Raw genomic sequence first — 20,389 nt, 5'->3', positions numbered from 1 at the left:
TCTCTGGCGTACGGCTGCAAAAAACAAGCTTATAAAACTTTTAGCTCACTGAGACAGATCTGCCTGCTGCGCGGCGTGCAGTCTTCACTCCAAAATACGGCGTTTTGGGGAACATACCTCCCCACGTTAAAGTGTGTGCAAAATGCAGCCAAAATGGCAGCAAGCTGAGCAAAAGCAACAACGAGGCAGGCGCGCTGTTCAGAGAAGGCGAGAGGTGACTTTGTATTAGTCACACCAGCCTGATAGGATCTTTCTGTCAAAGGTGATGAAATCTGCTGAAATGCAACATCTCCAAAATGTTATCGCACAATCTCAGTCATGTAGTTCAGTTTTAACTCGCTGCTGTTGAAACGCTGTGTGCTGCTTCGTTCCTCGATGGTGCAGCGACCTGCTGGGATTAACTGACGCTGTTTTGTTTTTCTTAAACTGACCCAGGATCAAACATTTATTCTCTCCTATAGGGGTGCAGTTGTACTCACAATTCACACACAGCAAAGAAAGCAAAGTGTGAATTAATTGGCCATAATTGTTACTGTGACCTGCTGCAGACGGTCAAAAAGAAGATATAATTAAAGAGCAGAAATGTGCAGGGAGAAATCCCTGATGCAAGCATGTTAGTGTTGCATAAAAGTAGTTATAGCAGGAGTGCAACATAGAGAAAAGCTTGTTGGAGGGTAATTTTTGGGACAAGTCGCTGATTTTATTTCATTTCTCTGGTTTAAACATGAAGTTTTTGACGTGTTGACCACTGAAATGGACATTTTGGCTCTCTTGTATAAATAGAAGTCCGGTCTAGCCTCGAACAAGTGTTACAAAGTTCTCACACTTTTAATTAGTGAAAGTGCACAAACTGCTGCTGCCCTTTGCTCTGCACTTCAGTCGGGGACACAGGAGAGGTGTTCACAGGATGCTTCCTCACTAGCTGGGCTAAAATAATTATTTGCACCTCCTCAGACAGAAATCCCACCATTTTTGATTTCAGGCATGACTCCATCACCAGGAGAGAATATCTAGTGGCAGCCACCCTCAGCCACCACAACCAGCTGCTTGTTCGACACACGTGGAAGTTTCTGTTGTGGTCTAACTACACTTTTAACGTCTGCTGCTTTTTGGATACCATGAAGGGACCGCGTTCTGCCCTGAATCCTCTGAGAACCAATCGGCAAGCATTAACAGAACCCTAATGGGCCACATCAGCTTAGCTTTTTTGTCTCCAAGCAGGTGTAAATAATAATTTAGCTGTAAATCATTCTTTTAGCTTCTGTTCATAGAGGACTGACTCAGTTCTGCTGCGCCCCCTGCTGAACTGAAGCCAGTTTCTCAACAATGGGATTAATAGGAAAAGGGGACGGCTCTCCCAGATCAGCTCTGGCTCTGTTCCGCTCTCTGTAGTTCCCGATGAGTGTGAAAAATGAAACTTTCCAGAATTGTGTTGTCTCCGGGTTTGAGCTGATGGACACAGACAGTGCAGGCATGGCAGGGAGTATAGGGACGCTGATGAGAGCAGCATCTGACCCGTTCGGTTAACAGATCCTTAGCGAGGCTGCTCTCCTTGCCTCAGAGCCCTGTGATAAAGGTGTGTGTCTACTCCACTGTATGTGTGAGCGTGTACAGTAGCAGTAACACGGCGGGGCTGCTATCAGGTCTGAAGCAACACGGTGTTCCAACATGTAACGCAGCAGCAGGGAGATTTATTTCAGCGAGCTCGGCCCACTGAATAGTCCTCCTGAGAGGCTCCGGACTATCAGATAGGCCTGCTGTGAAGGGGCTACTGATCTCCTCCTCCAGGGCTAGTTTTTCTCTCTGGGGGGCATGAAGAATACCCCGCCGCCGGGCCATCCATCAAGGCCGCGAGTCGCTGTGGCTGTCTGTGCCACTGTGGGGGCGGTGTTGTGTGCTATCTCTCCACCTGCCCACATCGTGGCCAAAGCAAGTATCTCCTCCTCAGAGGAGGAGGAAAACTAATTGTTGGCCCCGGCTTGGTGTCGAGCCTCTCAGTCCGTTTCCATTACACTCCATCAGTCTGTCCACTGCTTTCTGTCTTCTCTGTCTCTGCACCATGGTTCAGACGGTGTCCCACCCCGCCATCTCCCCAGGACCTTTATCGGGGAGACGGCTTTGCTCATTAAGGAGTTAATTTTCTCCCTCCTATCTCTGATTAGTATAGTCAACCTAAAGCACTGTGAATTCTTTAAATTTTCTTCCTTGTTATCAAAAAAGGGAGAGGGAGAGAAAAAAAAAGATGGGAATGGGGAATATTTAATCGTTTAAGTAGTCTTCCTCGGGAACTAGATTTCTCTCTCTCCCTCCTGTCCCCCTCCTCTTCCCACCAATGTAAAGAGATCTTTGCTGAAAGCCGGCCCAGCTCAGTAATTCAGTTTTTAAAGCATGAGGATGGAGGAGGTGGTGGAGGGGGGTGGTTGCGGTGGCGGGAGAGTGAGGGAAGAGAGAAGGAGAGAGGGAAAAAAACGACTTGATGAAATTCCGCTATCAGCTCCGAACCAATATGCAAAATATCTCGCTGGAAATCAAATAGCTATTATGTTTTCATTTCCACGTCGGCGTATTTGCTTAATGAAGAGGAGACAGATCAGACCGGCAGAGAGAGTCTGCAGGAGCCGATAACCGCCAACGGCTCCCAGCTATCCGCACAGAGTGACGCTCCCAGTCACTCCGCTTTTTCACCGGGAAGGAAGAAAAAAAAAGGAAAGGGGGTGGAGGGGAGGGAGAGAGAGACAGAGGGAAGGTGATGGAGTGCAAGGAATGGAGAGAGCGCAAGTGATATCGAAAGGGGACGGAGAAGAAGAAAGAGAGGTGGCGGCGGCGACGGTGGGGGTGGCGGGGATGAGAGATAATGACAGAAAGAGAAGAGGAAGTGAGAATATAAAGGAGAGACTGCAGGTTGAGATGAGTGATGAGAGAAGAGATGGAGAGAATTTGAGTTTCACAGAGAGGCTGAGGAAACAGGCTCTCAGAAAAAACCCTTTTTTCACACTGTAGCATGTTTCTTCATGAGTGTTTAGGCCTTTGATGTTCGCTATCGTGCCGGGTTCACCTCACCGCCACTGCAGCGTCATCATCAGCCTTCCAGTACACCGTGTGCCTGACTGATGGCCGCGATGGGCGTTTCCTACCTTTCTTTTCTTTTCTTTATAATTTCATCTATGGTTCTACAATAAACTTGAGCCTTACATGAGTTGATACTTTGGTGATATTTGCAGAAAATGTAAAGAATGAACTTAAACTTCCACAAACTGCTGTTGCAGTGTTACTGATAATGGACTGTTGAGGACACGGCATCGCGTCAGAGTTTCTCTTCCATCCTGTTCATGTTTTAAGCTAAATGCAATGAAAGAAGATTTGGAAATTAAAATCTCAGCAAAGGAGTGAAAGTCAGTGTGTGCTGAAGTCTCAGACGGTCAATACACAACTCAGATTCATAAACCATAACTGTGAGCGTGCTCAACCTGCCGAGTCAAATGGTTATGATAAAGATATAAAGCAGCACTATGATGAAACATACTGAGCATTGATTAACTGTTTGATTTGTGAGAAGGTTTCTATCAGTCACATTTTGAAACTGACTGTTCTGACTCATCATGCAGGTCTCACTGAAAACAGAAATACCAACTCGTTTCAGAGCATTTAGGACACGGGGGCTCTGCAGACCTGCAGGACTGTCAGCCCATGCACCGCTGTGGTCTTTTATACCCCCCCTCCCACATGCCTTTAAGTGTGGAGATGATCAATAAGTCACCAGAGTTTCAGTTTCTATTGCTTTGCTTGAGTTTGTCGTAAGCGGGCACATCAACAGACAGTGCTGCTCAGCTCTGATGCTAAAAGCTGAGGAGTACGAGCTGATTTTTATTGAAGCTGAACACGACGGATCGAAACGGCGGCCTGCGCGGACACTTCCTCCCGCGGCGCGAGCACTGATGGCGGGGCTGAAAGCAAGAGAAGGCCATCAGTGGCCTTGGAGGAGCGATAAGAGCCCACGCAGCGTCGAGGAGAGTGTTTAAAGTGCAAAGTTGATTAAAAGTATTTCCTCTGTGGTGGGTAATTCTCTTTGCTCTGATCAATAAGTGGCTCCTCTCCAGTGCGCGACTCTGTGTCAGGTACCTCAGGTTCTCCCTCTCTCTCTGAAGAGGGAGCTCACACATCCTCCTTCCCATTCTCTCCTCCTTTTCTTTCTCTAAATATCCTCTTTTAGTGTTTCTCTTCACAAGTCTGTGATTTTGTGATACAAGCGCGCCTCTCTCCCTCTCCTTCTCTTGCTTTCAGCTCTAATGTATTTTTTGTGCGGCGGGTTATTAGCGTGAGAGCGGCGAGGCTTTCGTCTGTTTAATCAGCTTGTTGAGCATGCAGGTTTGATGTGTGTTGTCTCTGTGTTTAATCAGCGAGCTGCTCGCTGCAGGTTTGATGTGGACGGAGAGTTAATAAAGCAGTATCTTTGGCGCCTTCATCAGCTGCAGCACTTTGTTCTGCCTCTCCTCGCGCCTCCGAGACAGACAGCTGCGGTCTCCGTGAGGGAGCTTAAGTAGTCCTGTAGCGCCGCGTCAGTGCCGGTCCCATCTCGATGGGCGATTGGATCGCTCCTCTGTCAAATTGGGGTTGTTACTGTAATTCGGGACCTTTGCAGTGCCGTCCCAATATGAAGCTTGGTTCATCTTTTGAAATATGTCCAAACAAAAAATTTCTCACAGTAGAAAAGCAGAAGTTTGTGGTTGAAAGCAACCTGAACGATTTCTCTTTATAGAGTGCTGTTAATCATTTATTGCATAAATACCTGTGAGTGCTGAGTGAAATGTGACCATAGCATCTAGCAAAACTATTTATCAGCTTGCTCAGTTATCATGTGATCAGATAGTCCCTAATCTAATCTCTGACTTTTCTTTTTTACTTTTTGTTAAGACTCAGACACCAAGGCATCGAGAGGTTTGTCATAGTCTGCTGATAGTTTCTTTTTTGTGGAAAAGATACATATTCCTAGAAATAATTAGCTAACTTCTATGGTTCTGTTCATACAGTACGCTGTAAATAAGTCCCAGTTTTTTGTCTCTTACCTGCACAAATCATAGTTTGACTGCTGATTATTGATAGATTTGTCGATACAAAGTTTGATGATATCCTTTGGATAATGTATTAATAGTAAAGTTTTATTATTATTTCCAGTATTTCTGTGATAATATTGTTACCTGGTATGTGTTTGACCATGACAATCATTAACAATCTGATATCATGCCAGCTGCAGTCACTCAGTTTCAGCAGTCTCTGTTCAGAAATTTGCTGAAAGTTGGGACTCCTTGTGTTGATGCTATGATTCATTCATTTCAAAAAGTGCAGTGAAAACGCACCAGACAACTTGGTGGAACTGAACGGGCCAATCACAGTACTTTTATGCTGCAACCATCCCACATTTCTAGTGACGTGCATGTCAGTTTACGCCATAGATCACGGTGTAGGGTTTACAAAGGTTTTGCAGGTGTAATGTAGCGAGATTAGGTTGAGCTGGCTGGCTCTTCAGTGGTTTCTTATGAACGCCTCTGACCTCGGTTGCACTCGTGGTTTCATTCATTTCTGCCTGCTCCGTACACAACTGCTACAAGTTTTAGAAACAAGGGTATTCATCAGTCTTTGCCAAGTGTTGAACCAAAACTCATAACACTGATCATTTAATCCAGAGCTGTTGGGGTTTGTCAGGGGAGGCTGGTGTACGAGGAACAACTTCCAGTCAGACACACACTGAGGAATTCATCAAAAAGCACTTTCAACATTTCGGGGAAAGTTTCGAGTTTTACTGGCCGGAGAGCCTCAAGTTTAAAAATGTGAACAAATGCAAGCTTCAGGGTTTTTTTTTTTTCTTTTTTTTTGGTCCTTCTTTAGCTCACAGCCCAGAAAAATGATGTGGCGCTGCTGGATAAGTCTCAGCTTAATTGATGTCTCTCCTACAGAGATACACATTTGGGTTATGTCTTTTTATTATTTCTTCATCTCGTGAATGAGTTCAGTCCAATTTTCTTGGATATCACGCCGTAACAATTAAAGGCTTTAACTTTAAAACTGGCAAATGAAGTAGAATGTGGTGCACTTATCACAAGACGCCCCGCTATCCTTTCTGCCAACTATCCGAGACAGGAAGAGAAGGGGACAGGGCGAATATTTCTCCTTGGATAAAAGCGGGGAGAAAGTGGAGCTGAAACTTTTTCCGCACCATTTGATGTCTGAAAGCAGTGATGCAGCGATTGATTCATTAAACCAGAGCCGTAATGAGGAAAGAAATCATAATTCAAACTTACATTTTAAACAGGAAATATAATTGGAATTTTATACAGAGGAGTCCCTTTGTACAATTATGATTAAAGGAAAATTAATTGTATGAAAATGTCCTTATAGATACTGAAAATTAGATCTAGCAAAGCTCCAGCGACACGGACCTAATTCTAAAAATATTGTGTACAGGATCGATCGCTTTTTTTCCCCTTGTCTTTCTCCTCTTTTTTTTAAAAACATTTTTTATGAAGGTCCAAATCTAGCTGTGTTAATTTTATCTGAAATTAGAGTGAACCATGCAGGCGTGGAAGTTGAAATTAGCCTAAAGATGTTTCATTTACAAAGACAGAAACACTTTGTCAGCCGGCGATTGTTTCCCAGCATTATCTCTGCCTGCTTTTAATTGCTTTGGTGAGTGAAATTAACAGAATTAGAAAAATTGCCTCTCCCTTTTTCTACAAGCTTCTTTATTCACGGGTATTGTTGTGTGCTTTGTATAGATTATAGACTCCTTTTGTTACAGTATTGTAAATATATACGCCCCCAGTCACGGCTTTAGCTCCGAAACAATCCCTCTTGCTCGTTCGACACAACCTAATGAAAATTAATTTACAACCTGTCTGGATTGAGGGAGAAATGAAAGCGGGGGGAAAAAAATCCTGGATTTTTTTCTCTTGGTATTAATGTCAGGCTGATTTAGTTATTCAGAACCAATGTGCCCACCCTCCTTGACTTTCCAGGACATCGTCGTTATGCACGCGAGCTGTTTTCTCCCCTGGCGTTCGGCGGCATCTTAACCATTTCTGCCTCACTCTGCCGCTCGTAATCCTCTTAAAAGAAACGCTCACCCCCAGTTAATAATTCTGTCGTGGCTACCTCTCGGGGACTGAGAATGAAGCGTGTCATCGGATGCAGACGAGCATTTCTGACACTCACGGTTGAATGTGAGCATATTTCGGGGTTTGGAGCTCTTAACGTGCCGTTCAATCGTTCATCTTATAGTCAGAATATTATTAATGAAGCAATTTAAAAAAAAAGTCACATTAAATCCATATTAACTCACTTCATTTTTGGATGTAATCTTCAAACGGGCTAAAATAGATCAAAAGTACTGTATAATTACTGTGGTCAGCAGGGATTATGAAACTGTAATTGATACAGATCAGCCCTGCACTAATCACTCTTTTAGCTGCAATTTTAGGTATACTGTAATTTGGCTTTAAGGTCCCCCTTGGCTTCTTGGCTATTAATCTTCTGGATTAGACCGTTCAGCGTGTCCAATTCTTGAAACCGTTTTTCAATGAGTCCAGTAAGTGGGGCTGGGGGGGCATATCTCTGTGTTTAGGGTATTTTCTTCCTTCCTGTCTACATACATCCATACAACCGTACGGAGCCTGTTAAACCTCATTTTAATTTCCACTTCTCCTGCCACTCTCGAGGCCCTCGGGAAGGCGATGAAAGCCTCGGGGTGGTGTTATTGTGTGACTGCAGACACTCTCCTGAGTGGTGTATTTTACAGACACACTTCAGGGCTTCTGTCACGCTTTGGCCAGCGAGGTAGGGGGTCACAGATCCAGTCTGAAGGAGTTCCACTGAAAAATCGACCCATTTTGTTCTGCAGAGTAAGAAAAGCGTTCCTGGAAATAATTTTTGTCTATTCTGCTCATGTCCAGTACCATATTTTTTACTTTTAGACCATATTTTGTACTGAGTAACTCGTCTGTCTGATACTCGTTGCTTTAGCTCCTCCCACTTTAATGTGGCACTGTTTCAGTCTTTTAATTGGCTGCAGAGCTCAGCGCCAGTTAATTAGTTTCTATTACTTTTATTCATCTTATTTGAGTCCAACCAGCATATTTAAGCAGATGTTGTAGATTAGACTCACATTAGACTGCTACCCTTACACTCTATGGACACATTCAGTTGTTGATTAGCCCTCTCCTCTTCCCCACAGGTTCTCTTGGGGATCTCGATGGCGGCGAGGAAAACACACCGGACAACCTGAGCCTATCAGGAGAGGAGGGCGGAGCCTCCGACCCGGACGATTCTGCAGAAGGCGACAGCTCCAGTCCGCCTCCGTACACACCATTGTACAACGAAGGTGAGAAGAAGAGCGAAACATTGAGCTCTAACAGAGGATAGTAGTACCGACATTGGTTTGTAATAAAAAAGAAGGTCAGTCTCAGACTTCCTGAGAGAACGACTGTGTTCTCTGTATGTATAATATACAGTCATGAAGACGGGCTGCATACACTTGTATTTAGTGTGGTAACCATGCACTTTTCAGTTGGTTTTCCCTTTTTTGCAAGGTCTAATTTCCAGTTTCCTTCATTTAAAATGTGAAAAAGAAAAACGAGCAGCAGCAATTAGTCTGAAACGTTTGATTTTTAAGTGATCTCTCTTTAAAACCAGCAGATGTTCATGCCCAGTGAAACAAAGAGCTCGGGACAAGTGACAAACTAGCATCGCTGCAAATGCAGTTAAGCCATTAGGACAGCTAATGTGTTACAAAAGTCTGTTTCGTGACAGGTAACTTACAAATGTACATGAATTATATTTGGAGAGCCATGCAGAGCTGCAGGCTGTGGTTCACGTGGACTTGTTTTACGTGCATAAAGATGGCGTTTGAAGACATTCGTTCTCAGCACTGACTCACACGCATCTGTTGTTTCTGCAGGTTGTTCACATGATGGAGTAATTATATCTTTTTTCAGTATAACATTAAAAAAAGCTGCTGAATCCCAATTTTCATTTGATACATTGTATTAAAGAGATATTAAAAACTTAAGATCTACTTTCTATATTTTGATTCTAACCACATGTCTGTACCATAAATATGTGTCTAGCTTTAAAAATGTTCCCTTAGTTAGCCAAAGACCTTCATGCATTAACACAGGGGTGTCAAACATGAGGCCCTGGGGTCAGCATCGGCCTGGCAAAGACTCCAATAGGTAGTACTGTTACAAAAAATCCTGCCCTGGACATGACTGCAAAACGTAGAAGTGTATTATTCAAGAGATTTGTCTGTCGTACACACACAGGGTTTTTCCAGAGATGGTACAAAGATAATCTGCTGTAGAACTTTCTGCCAGCAGATCAGCTCTGCACACAAAACACGTCATCGGCCTTAGCAAAGGCTGTAAAAAAATCTGTGTTCTCACTCATTTTTAAAATATTTATATCACATTTTCCGCAATATCAGTGGCACACTTACAACATCCGTCAACAGTGAGCACCTCTTGAAGTAAAATAATCCAGATATGCAGTTTACTGGCAGTTATTAGTGGTTATTAGCAGATTAATCTCTTCATCAAGCCGTTCTTTAATCGACTGACGTCTACCTGTTATCTGTCTGCAGACGTCACCCAGAGACAATGCAAAAACTCTGCGGCACCATTTGGAGGTTGCAGCTTTCCACACACGTGTCACTCTTTTATCTCTAATATGGATAACAGATAAAAAAAAAAGAAGAAGAAGAATTCTGTTGGCTTCAGTGAGTCCGCCCCTGTCGTGCACCTCTTATCCCGAGCCTACCCCCCACCCCCGCCGTGTGATAGCAGAGTTTTTCAGTCATATTCTTTTGACTTATTCGAGATTTCACCAGCTGTGTTTTTTTAATCTCAAAAATTCCTGCTCTTGTGAAATTTTGGGGGCTGCGAGTGATAAGCGTCTGCTGGTTGGCTCGGTTTGATAAACCCATGGAAATTCTGTCAGGTGCTAATCGAGACGAGATTAGAGATTAGCTCCAAGACTGTGTGTGTGTGTGTGTGTTTGAGTTGAGGGGTGGGTTATGTGTGTAATAGATTGTATAAGACGAAGATGAGGGAAGTCAGGCATACTGCACATGTGAGGAAGTTTGTCTGTCCATGGCAACCTTGCTTTGTGTACTTGTTTCTCAGTTTTTTTGTGTGTTTTTTAACCCCTGCTTGCACACACACACACACACACACCTTCCCTCTCCATCACACTGTTGATTTACTCCTCTCTCTCTTCTCTGGGGTTCCTCAGTTGCCCAGCGCTGCCATTATCAGTTCTCTGTAAATCAGCCATGTTTGACGAACCTGCTCTTTCAACCTGGGATCAATACCAGGTCGTTATCTGGCCAGCGCTGGCTAATAAAGGCAGGGCCTCTTATCCACCATCTGGAAGAGAGAGCGAGAGAGACACACACACACAGACACACACACACTGGCGATAACCGCCCTGATAACTTTAGCAAGAAAAACACATTCTAGCAGTAACAGGACCGAGCACTCTGTTCTCTCCATAACACCCCGTCTTTTCAACCTGACAGCCAGAGCCAGTAATATTAATGCTGATACAAAGAAGTGCTGCACACAGACACACACTTGAGCATCTGTTTGGTACATTTCTCTCTGTTGTGGTGATATTTTTTTTCCCTTTCCCTCCTCTCTCTTCTCAGAATTGCTCTACAGTTGCAGCGACCCACAGAAACGAGCAAAGTTCCTTTTTTCATAACAAGGCAATCATTTTTATACATCACAGGAAGCCCGATAACATCCACTTCTGGGCTGATAAGGAAGTAATGTTACCTCCTTTTGACCTCTAATTGTCATGCCCTCATTTGAGCCAATCAGAAGGATTTTTGTAAACTGTTTTTTTCTTCTCTTCTTTTCATCAGAATCTGATTAGCGGTGATAGAGAAAAGTGTGTGTGTGATGCATAAACGGACGTAACTGAGGCGGCGCTCTCCGCTGGTTTCATTTCAAGGAACGGCTCGGGGCGTTGACAAAAACTAACTTTCAAAGGATTAAAAATATTTTAACATAAAGATAAAGTTGATTGATGCATGTCAAACAGACAGAAAGGAAACAAGCATGTAATTGTCACTTTTTGTGTTTTCACATACTTCCTCCTTTCCTTTCTTGTTTTATTTTGAAGGGAAGTTCTGCACTTCCTGCTGTTGTCTTTTTTCTCCTTCTTTCCTGATCGTCTCACCTGTTTTGTTTATTGTTTTTTTCGTTACGCTTGTATTTCCGCTTCCGTTTGAAGCAGCTTTGGGAGTTTTTCTGGATTACTGAGTTTTTAGCAGTGTTTCTGTTTTGACACACAAATCTTTACATCATGAGGATGTGCTGCTTCCCAGCTTCACCTCCCTGTGGATGGATGGACGTGGATGACTACAGTGTTTACGTTTAGTTGAAAAGACATGAGAGGACCGCTGATAGCACTTAGCTTTTAACACACTGCTTCATGCATTGTGCTTCCACTCCAGGACTTTTATCTATTTATTTTTAATGTATCATAAACATTTGAATTGATTTAAAATGTTCTGAGGGACAAATTTAGTCTAGATTACTTCTGATTGGATCACGTCCAAACTCCTCCCACCTTTCTACACAACTTGTCTCTCCAGAATATTTTCATCTTTCATCATATTTTCATTCACATTGGTTTTTATTTAGTTATTGTCTTGTTTTTGTTGAGGGGGGAAAAAGTCGCTGACAAAAATGATGACAAATAGTTTTGATCAAAGATATTAACACTGTTTAGAAGGATTGAGAAAATTAAATCTAAGCTCGAGGAACAACAACACACTTTCAAGAGTAGCCCACGTTACCATCTGCGGTGCATGTCTTTGACACTGCCCCCTGGTGTGGACCGTTTTTTAGGTATCCCCTGCTGCAACCTTAATGCTGTCTGTAGGAGATTAGCTTCAGCTTGAAGCATGTGTAAATAAGTTGCTCTTTATGTGGGAACTTCCTATTTTTGTCTCTGTACGTGCATTATCGATCGTCTTCGGAGGAGTGCTGGCGTGCAGCAGCTCTGTGGATCCAGTGTGTTCAGTGACGGACGGCTGCAGCTGCTGCTTTCTCAGGACACTTTCATTCCTTCCACCAACACGGAGACTGTCTGAGTGCATTAGTTGGACCTTAAACACGAGGGGAGGATGTGTCAATAAACAGGCGACACCATTATAATTATGGCTGTTGTAACTATCAGGCAGAAGCGAGACAGAAGACTGTAGAAGTTAGGAGGCGAGGGATTGTTGGGTGACTTTGCCCTGCAGGTGTGACAGAGGAAGTTCAGCTTATCAGATTGATGGAGACTGTCTCGCTGTTGGGGGGGAGAGAGGTGGGAGGGGAGGTAGGGGGGGTGAGGGGAAGAGAGAGGGGGGGGGGGGGGGGGGGTTGGCAGAAAAGTGTCTGTCGACTCCTCCTGATACCTGCCTCCCTGTCTGAGATGATATGGGAGATAATATTGATAATATTAAACGCAATAACTGTGTCTCCAGCTCCCCTCCCTCGCTTCAGCCCCTGCAGGATAAAATCAATGTGCCATTCAATGTGATTTATAGCTGAAAATAATGGCACTGTTTAGGCGGGGGTGTGAGTGGGGGAGGGGGACGCGGCGTGTGTGTGTGTGTGTGTGTGTGTGTGTGTGTACAGTATGTCTTGGCTGAGTGTTTGCGTGTGGATATGGTTGAAAGGTGGACGTGACGTGAAACTGGATGTGCATCCTGTGTGTGTGTGGATTTATTTGACGGTGCACATCCACCCAGCCTCTCAACTGTTACATTAATAATGGCGGTGTGTGAGGGCATCACGTGGTCACGAGGCGTTTATGGCTGGTATCGATCGGGTGCTATCGCTGTTTATCGGAGCGGGAATGCAAGGGTAAACACGGCCTTTGTGCAGACAGCTGAGGCGTTATCGGGGTGGAGGGTGAAGACGGGGCGGGATTTGGGGAAGGGGAAAGAGATAGGAAAGGAGAGGACAGAATGAGGAAGAGAAAAGGAGCTGTGAGGACGACGATTCAAAACGTGCAGTCGTGGGGAAGCTTCATTAAAGCTTTGTGCTCTTCCAGTTAATTCACACTGGGAGAAGTTGAACTAAAGCAAAAGCAGAACTTGGGAGGATTTTGTGTTTGTTAACCAAAGCTGATCAGAAAATGTCTTTGAAATAAAAAGAGAGACTCATTCATGGTACACTGACCTTTTTCTCCCCCGTCCCTGCTTATGGTTTGTAAATTCATGCACACGCAGAATCAAATACATTTTTAAAATTGTAAAGTGTTCAAAATACTCTAAGTTTATTTCAGCATTAAAAATAGAAGTAAGAGCCACTTGGTGAGGTGTGTTCCAGTACCCACTTGTTCACAAGTCATACAGAAACCAGACCAGTAAGAAAAAACCCAGAGTGGGGGGTTTGCCACAAGCAGGATTACTCAGTGGGCTCGGTCACTTTGGAACTATTATCAAACCAATTTCCCTGAACATGCGTTAATAAATGTAAATAATCTACACTTATGACTAATCGATGCATAATCTCTTCGTGAGAATATTTTAGTTTTACAAATTCAGAATCATTCGTTTCTTTCATGTTCTAGAAAGACTGGCCAGCTTCAATCACTTTGCATATCATCGTGAATGAGCGGGGCTCTCTCCTTCATATCATATGTCACAAAAAAGCAAACAGGTGCTTTGCAATGAATTTAAACTGAACTGAATATTGAGATGTTTGCGATCTGGTTCCATGCAGTCAGCTTTTGAGTCACTCTAACCCTTGGCCTGATGATGGTGTAAGAGCAGAGAGCAAGAAGAGAAAGATCTTCAGGTCAGATAGTCTGAAGAGCTGTGATGTAACTATTAATCTAATCTAACTAATCATGAGTCCCGTTAAGAAGAAGGGACAGAGCGGCCCGATGAACTGCCCGATACTGGCTGCACAGGCAAAGTTCAGGGTTCACATATCTCTGGATAAACACACACACATGCAGATACTCATATTGAAGCATGCACACACACACACCACCTGCAGAAGTGCACATCTTTGATCAGTGAGCAGGAGGCTGTGTAATCAGCTTGATCAATGGCAGGGATATCAGCAGTGATTACAGGAACACAGCCAGCCTCAGTCTCTGCTGAGGGTGACAGGCCTGCGGGAGGAGATGGAAAGATAGAGGAGGAAAAGAGGAGTACATAAGACGGAGACCCACCTACATTCAGTGAAAGAGAAGTGGAGGGAAGGGTGGATGAGGAGGAAATGGAAAGCTGCTGGGAGAAGATTTGGGAGAGCGAGAAAAGTAGCAGCGATGAAGGTGAAGATGTTGAGTCTTTGATTCTCCTGAGTTGTAATGAAAATCAAAGGGTCCATCTCTGCATGGCGAGGGGTTGTGTTACACGGCGAGGGAGGCCTTTGATCAGCAGACGGGAACGACGGCTTCCAGACACACACTCACATACGTACACACACACAGGTTTCAGTCAGGGTGTTTGTTTTAATCGCTAGTTTTTCTGTTGTGTATCTAGAGCCCAGAACGCAGGACTCGGGAGGAGGCCCGGATGATAAAGACGTGGAAGGGGAGGAGCCTGCATCGACGCACAGCGGAGCAGAGGAGGAAGAGGAAAGGGAGGAAGAGCAGGAGGTTTTACATTGGAGGGGTCCAGGTCAGTACACATGCAAGATTTCCATCACTGAGTTGCAACAGAGCTGTGAACTCTTGGTCTGACGAGTCCCGTTGTTTTTCTTCAGTTAGATAAACATCGCGGGAGGTTTCAACAAATCATATCGCTCAAAAAAAATCTTATTTGCTTCAGAAATGACAGTAACTGCTCGTGCAAAAAGGCTGTCGGGAACGGGCTTTTCACAGTTATTCTTCGCTTTCAAATTCAGTCACGCTAATGTGCAATAAATTAAACGAGCCTTTTTCACAGAAAGCGTTTTGATATGTAACAGGATTCGGTGGTGCACAGCAATGGCTGCTGTTTCCTACGATGACAGTAACATTATGAATCATTAATTCAATTTGGAGGAAAACCCACCTGACACCAGAGACCGGCCAGTGCTAACAAAGCTTTATAGGGAGAAAAATAAACCAGTATAATCAACATATTCCTCAGAGCTCAGCTGGTAATCAGCTGGCCTGTTATCGCAGTAATGTTAGCTGATTCCCCCAACTGTCTTTTACATATTAAACACAATAAAGAAGGTTAGCATATGTGTGAGTCCATTTTACTCACACTAGTTTCTGTCATTCTGTCTGTCACGAGTGTGTGTGTGTGTTAATATACAGCAAAACTTTCCCAATGAGTAGTAAGTTATCTGAAACCACAGTTGGACAGATGTGACCCCGAACATCTGTAATCCTGCTGAGTTACAGCTGACTAACACGGACCTTAAAGACGTTTCAGAAACAGGAACAATTCTTTGTTTCAAAATAACACATAGAAAGATCAGAACAGGCCAACAGTGACCGGAGGTGTCAGTCTCACACCTACAGATACTGTAAATGTGTGTCTGTAGTTGGTTCAAAATTAGTCTGGGGTGCTTTTTATTCCATCGATTGACAGTGACATCACGTCTGCAACACTAAAGTGAGGAAATCCGAAGTTGTTGTGGACTTTTTTGAAAAGCTGCAACACCACAAGCGTCCCCGCTAACTCACTTCTGGAAGCTGTATGTTTGTCAGTGCTTGTAAGGTTAGACAGATGAAGTGATCGTCACTGCTCTTGAATTTATTTTATGGTCATTTACGATGGCATTGGTTCATAGTCAGTCAGAAACAGTTTCATAGAGATCAAAATGAATGTAATTCGATGGCTTTCTAATAGGGCAGGGCACATAGAGGTGTGGTCGTTTTTGCCTGTTGGGAGGTGGACAACATGATGATGTCATAATATCTGTACCTGTGAGCCCAGTTTGGCTGCTCCTGATCGTGCAGGAGGAGTTTGTGGGCAGATATTATAGTAAGATATTACAGCGTGGTGCAAAAACACTCTGGTTTGGTCTTTATGGACATTTCCTCCTTAATACCAGCTGTGCAGTCGGTGAATTCTTTTCTTACTCACCAGCTTGGATTTTAATAAAGATTAAAGTTGGCTTTAAAAGCACGGCTGCTTTGATTGGCCAGTCCCAGTGACCTCCAACGTCATACTGAGAAACTCCAACCAACTAACCATCATTTGAGCTCTTCACGTGTTCATGAGTGGATCGGCCAAACTCTGTATGCGTTCAGACGTTCTTTAGTCACTTGTCGCAAGGCTCTTTCAGGGTCCATTGTGTTGTTCTGCAGGGGAGATGTGGATGTGACAGGCTGGGGGAAAATTTATTCAAGTCGTAGCAAAAACACACACACACGGCTAAGAGAAGATAACAAGTAAATCGCCATAATTTTATTATTTATTTCCCCTCTTATCGAGGTTTGTTTGGTTATTTATTTCTCTCTGTCCGTTGTCTTCAATGAGTTAAACAATGCAAGAAGATTACCACACTATCTCGCATTATTTCCTTTTCAAGCTGCACACGTTTTATGTACGTTTGTGCATGTAGTGCCGAGTGTGTGTTTACGGGTGTGTTTGTGTGTGCGTTTTAATTCCTCTGCTGGGGAAGAGAGGATGTGTTCATTATCGTCCTGTCCCAGCCTTGTCCCTTTAACAGTAATTGGAGCGATATTAATTGCAGCGTGGTGGCTGGTTGATGGTAGCACCATGATGCTGCACTGATACGGCCCTTCTTTCTTTCTTTCTTTCTTCTTTTTTTCTCTCTTCCTCTCCTCCTCACAAACTAACTGCCGGGTGAGTAAGACGGGGGAGGGAGGGGGTGAGGAGGAGGGGTTGGGTGAGAGAGTAAGGGAGAGAGATAGCCCCTCTATCAGCTCCGGAGCAGGCGCTGTCTTTATCAGGAGCACGATTGGCAAAAAGGAAACTTTGACCGGTCTGAATTTTTCTCTTATCGTCAAGCCCCCCTCCCCTCCCCCTTCCTCCTCCTCCTCCTCTCCACCTCCCCTTCCTCCCTCCCTCCATCCATCCACCTTCCCTTCCTATGGTCTCTCCATCACCACTAGTCCCTCCCTCCTCTCCATTCTCCACCTCCTGGGGAGCGTGCATCTCTCACTCTTTTCCCTCCATCTTTTCATTGTTTCTTCTTTGTCTTGCATGTCACGGCCGGACTGGAGTCGCTGTCAAGCACCGCTCCTGTTCGTATGAAACATTCGTCATGTATGGGACATGGGATGCTGAGAAGAGATGTGTGCATGGAAATCAACAGGGGTTTGGGCATTCCACTTGTTCCTCCCAGTTTTACCTTTTAGACATTCCTGGAACCGGAAGCTTTTAATCTGACACTTTAGCTGCTTTAGGCCGTTGGTCCGGTTGTGTCGCTGAGCATAAGATTATTTCTACATAAAATGGGTATTTATGAAATTTTAAATTGGCTCATGTCGTAATGCAAATAAAAAAAATGAGTCACTTTTGCAAATATGAGGTATTTGGCACAGACCTGTGAAGTCGATCCTAAAGACGTTTGGTTTGCAGCGCTGTGATGATTCTTCAGCAGAGCTGTGAAGTCTTTAAACCTTCTCTCTGTGGATAAGAACACCTGTTAGCATTGAGTAACATGCTATCTTACACTTTACACTTTGGGAACTTACAAACTTGTAACCATTTTCTTACTTTTCTAAAAGTTCATCTAGAAACAATCAACAGCATCGATCAGTCGTTGGCATTCTGAAGGCAGAGCTAAGAAATGTATGATTGTTACTCAGAAATTTAGGCAGTTGCAAATGTTTTTATCACGCCTAATCTCCAAATCATTTGTGAGACTGGATTATCGACTGTTTTGTAAAACATATTGTGCCAAACACTCATTTTACACATCAAATCATATTACAGGACCTGGAAAGAGGGCTGTACCCTTTAAAACAGACACACACACACACACACACACACACACACACACTTTGACATAATGCTTTTCCCTTACCCTAACCATTAAAAATGAATGCCTAATCCTAACCCTAATCCTAACCATAACCTAATTGTAACCCTGACACTAAAACCACATTTTGTGGGGACTGGGATTTTGCCCCCATAAGGGCTGTTGGTCCCCACAAGCATAGTAAACTTCCAATTTTTGGTCTCCACAAAGATATGTAAACACGCACACAGAAACTTTTCTGTTCTGTCATTTGTCCTTCCTGTCAGCTGACCTCTGACCCCTTCCAGTTTTTCTTTATGTCCTTTTTTGTCCCACAACATTGTGATCCTGCTCTTATCTCAGTTCAGAGTGGGCCTCGTCCTTATAGCTCCACCTATAGCGCCCTGCACATACACCGCAGAAATCCATAACAGTAAGTTATATATCAGTGCCAGTCTGTTACGTGTAAGCTCTATGCAGTCTTGTGTTTAATTTCATTGAATATTAATCTGCTAATTATATTTGGAAGCTAAAAAAAGATGAATTCTTCTTGTCTGAAATACAGTAATTCCTAGATATGAAATTTTTAATTTCCCTTTTCGCACACATTCTGTGAACTAAACCTTGGGATAATAATCTCTTAATTTATTCAAACATTTTATTCAAATCAGTCTTTGTTGCGGTCATTACTATTGTTCCCACAGACCGATATTAACATAAAAAACAGAGAAAACAACAACAGAAGATTTCCATTCATCCTCCGTGCCTGCTTAGAGATAATACAGTTCATTACTGGACACAACATTTTTCACTCCACATATTTGACACAGTCTTCTCGGTGTGTAATGACTTGTTTATATGTCAATCTGAATAAATTCCTTAGTCATAGATGATAGTCGAGCCGCTTCTTTTTGTGTTTCGCTCTTTTCATTTTTAGCTGTTTTTGCCAACAGCGGCTATCAAACCGTTGGCTTTGTGGCTTCTATTGATATGAAGAAAAAAAAATTAAAGAGATGATAACTGGGAATGGATTAGAGGCTTCAGCAATTTGCCATTTCTTTTCGTCTTAAAACAATCAAGATGATGTCTCTGTGTGTGTGTGTGTGTGTGTGTGTGTGTGTGTGTGTGTGTGTGTGTGTGTGTGTGTGTGTGTGTGTGTGGTGTGTGTGTCCTCAACCATTTTGATGAGGGTGGTGGTGGCATGGTGTCTAGGAGAAGTCTAGGTGGGAGCTGCTTCCTATCAGGGATGGTATGATATGCTAAAGCCGCCTTTTTAATCTACAGTGTGTCCAAACTGCATGATATGCAAAATAAATTATGAAGAGAAGAAAAAACTCATTTGAGTGACCTTGCAGGCTGGAGGGTTTGATATTTTCTCCCTCACTGCTTAAAATTCTTGATATGCAAATGGATGTCACAGTAATCCCTTGTCATTCGCTGGCTGGCTGGTGTTCCCCACATGCCATGCTGTATATAAACCCATTGTCACTGGGCAAGGGGAGCATATTGCAAAAGTTTGATGTGCTATATATCCGTGATGATGGACGAAATAAATGAACTTTAAATGTCTTTCCTGTCATAGAAACATCATGCCAGGATCCTCCGTGTACCCGCTGGTGCCCAATAAACCGAGTGACTGAGCTGAGTCTTCCTAATACAAAGTTAATTAACAAATCAATTATTGAGAGAAAACTCATTTCAGCTATTGTGAAAGTCAACTCATTGTTTTAGTTGAGTTTATTAAAAAAACACCTAACTGGCTAAATGGCAGAATAATAAATTAGAAAATACATTTTTGTATCTTGAAGCGTTTTCTCCCTACGGTCAGGTTGCCATCGGTCTTCAGCTGCAGCAAACAATCAGCTCATTGCTTTGATTGTTTTCTGAATTAAATGCTTCATCTGTAAAAGGCCAGAAAATGTGAGTCATAGTTTAACAAGGCTCCAAAATACTTGGAAATGTAAGAAAATTACATCTCGGCATGTGATGAAGTTAGTACGTAACCCTGCCCCCAACCACAAAGGTTCACTGTCACTTAAGACGGCTTTATGTTGTTGGGCTTTACACTGTCCCACCCCGTTCATGTGAGCACAGTAGCTCAGGAATGTCTCTGATTATTTTTTCTCCTAAATGTGTTCATTTAGGCTCAAGGATGAAGTGATTAGATCTGGTGCTCAAAGGTCACTTTGACTGTACCTCCAGTACCTTGAATCGTGTGCATTTACACCTAAAAGGTCTAAAAAGTTAACAGGATCCAGTAATGACATTTTATATCCAATGATATCACAAAGCAGAGCAAGACATGATGCAAATTATAACTTTAACGTACAGTAAAGTACTGGTAGCTACATTTGCCAGCGTGCACTGTTATAGTGTACCTGCAAAAAGCTGCAACAGCAGCTTCTGCAGTAAGAAATGTTGAATTACTCGTCGTAAAGAAAAGATAAACCCTGCCAGGTGTT

General features: G+C 43.4%; 1 protein-coding gene across 1 annotated transcript in view; it reads left to right on the top strand.

Annotated features, from left to right (window-relative positions):
• Positions 1–20,389, top strand: part of zfpm1 (zinc finger protein, FOG family member 1) — a 108,227-nt gene that overhangs the window by 36,972 nt on the left and 50,866 nt on the right. The window contains exons 2-3 of the mRNA XM_085360192.1: positions 8,225–8,371; positions 14,543–14,680. Of these exons, the coding sequence (XP_085216318.1) occupies positions 8,225–8,371; positions 14,543–14,680 (285 nt within the window). The remainder of the gene's footprint in view (positions 1–8,224; positions 8,372–14,542; positions 14,681–20,389) is intronic.

This window comes from Diplotaxodon limnothrissa, linkage group LG7 (assembly GCF_057381915.1).
Source record: "Diplotaxodon limnothrissa isolate DT_005_m linkage group LG7, D_limnothrissa_male_GT1.1, whole genome shotgun sequence".
Classification (NCBI taxonomy): domain Eukaryota; kingdom Metazoa; phylum Chordata; class Actinopteri; order Cichliformes; family Cichlidae; genus Diplotaxodon; species Diplotaxodon limnothrissa.
The sequence above is the reverse complement of the archived record's forward strand: the minus strand, read 5'-3'. Positions and strand labels throughout refer to the sequence as shown.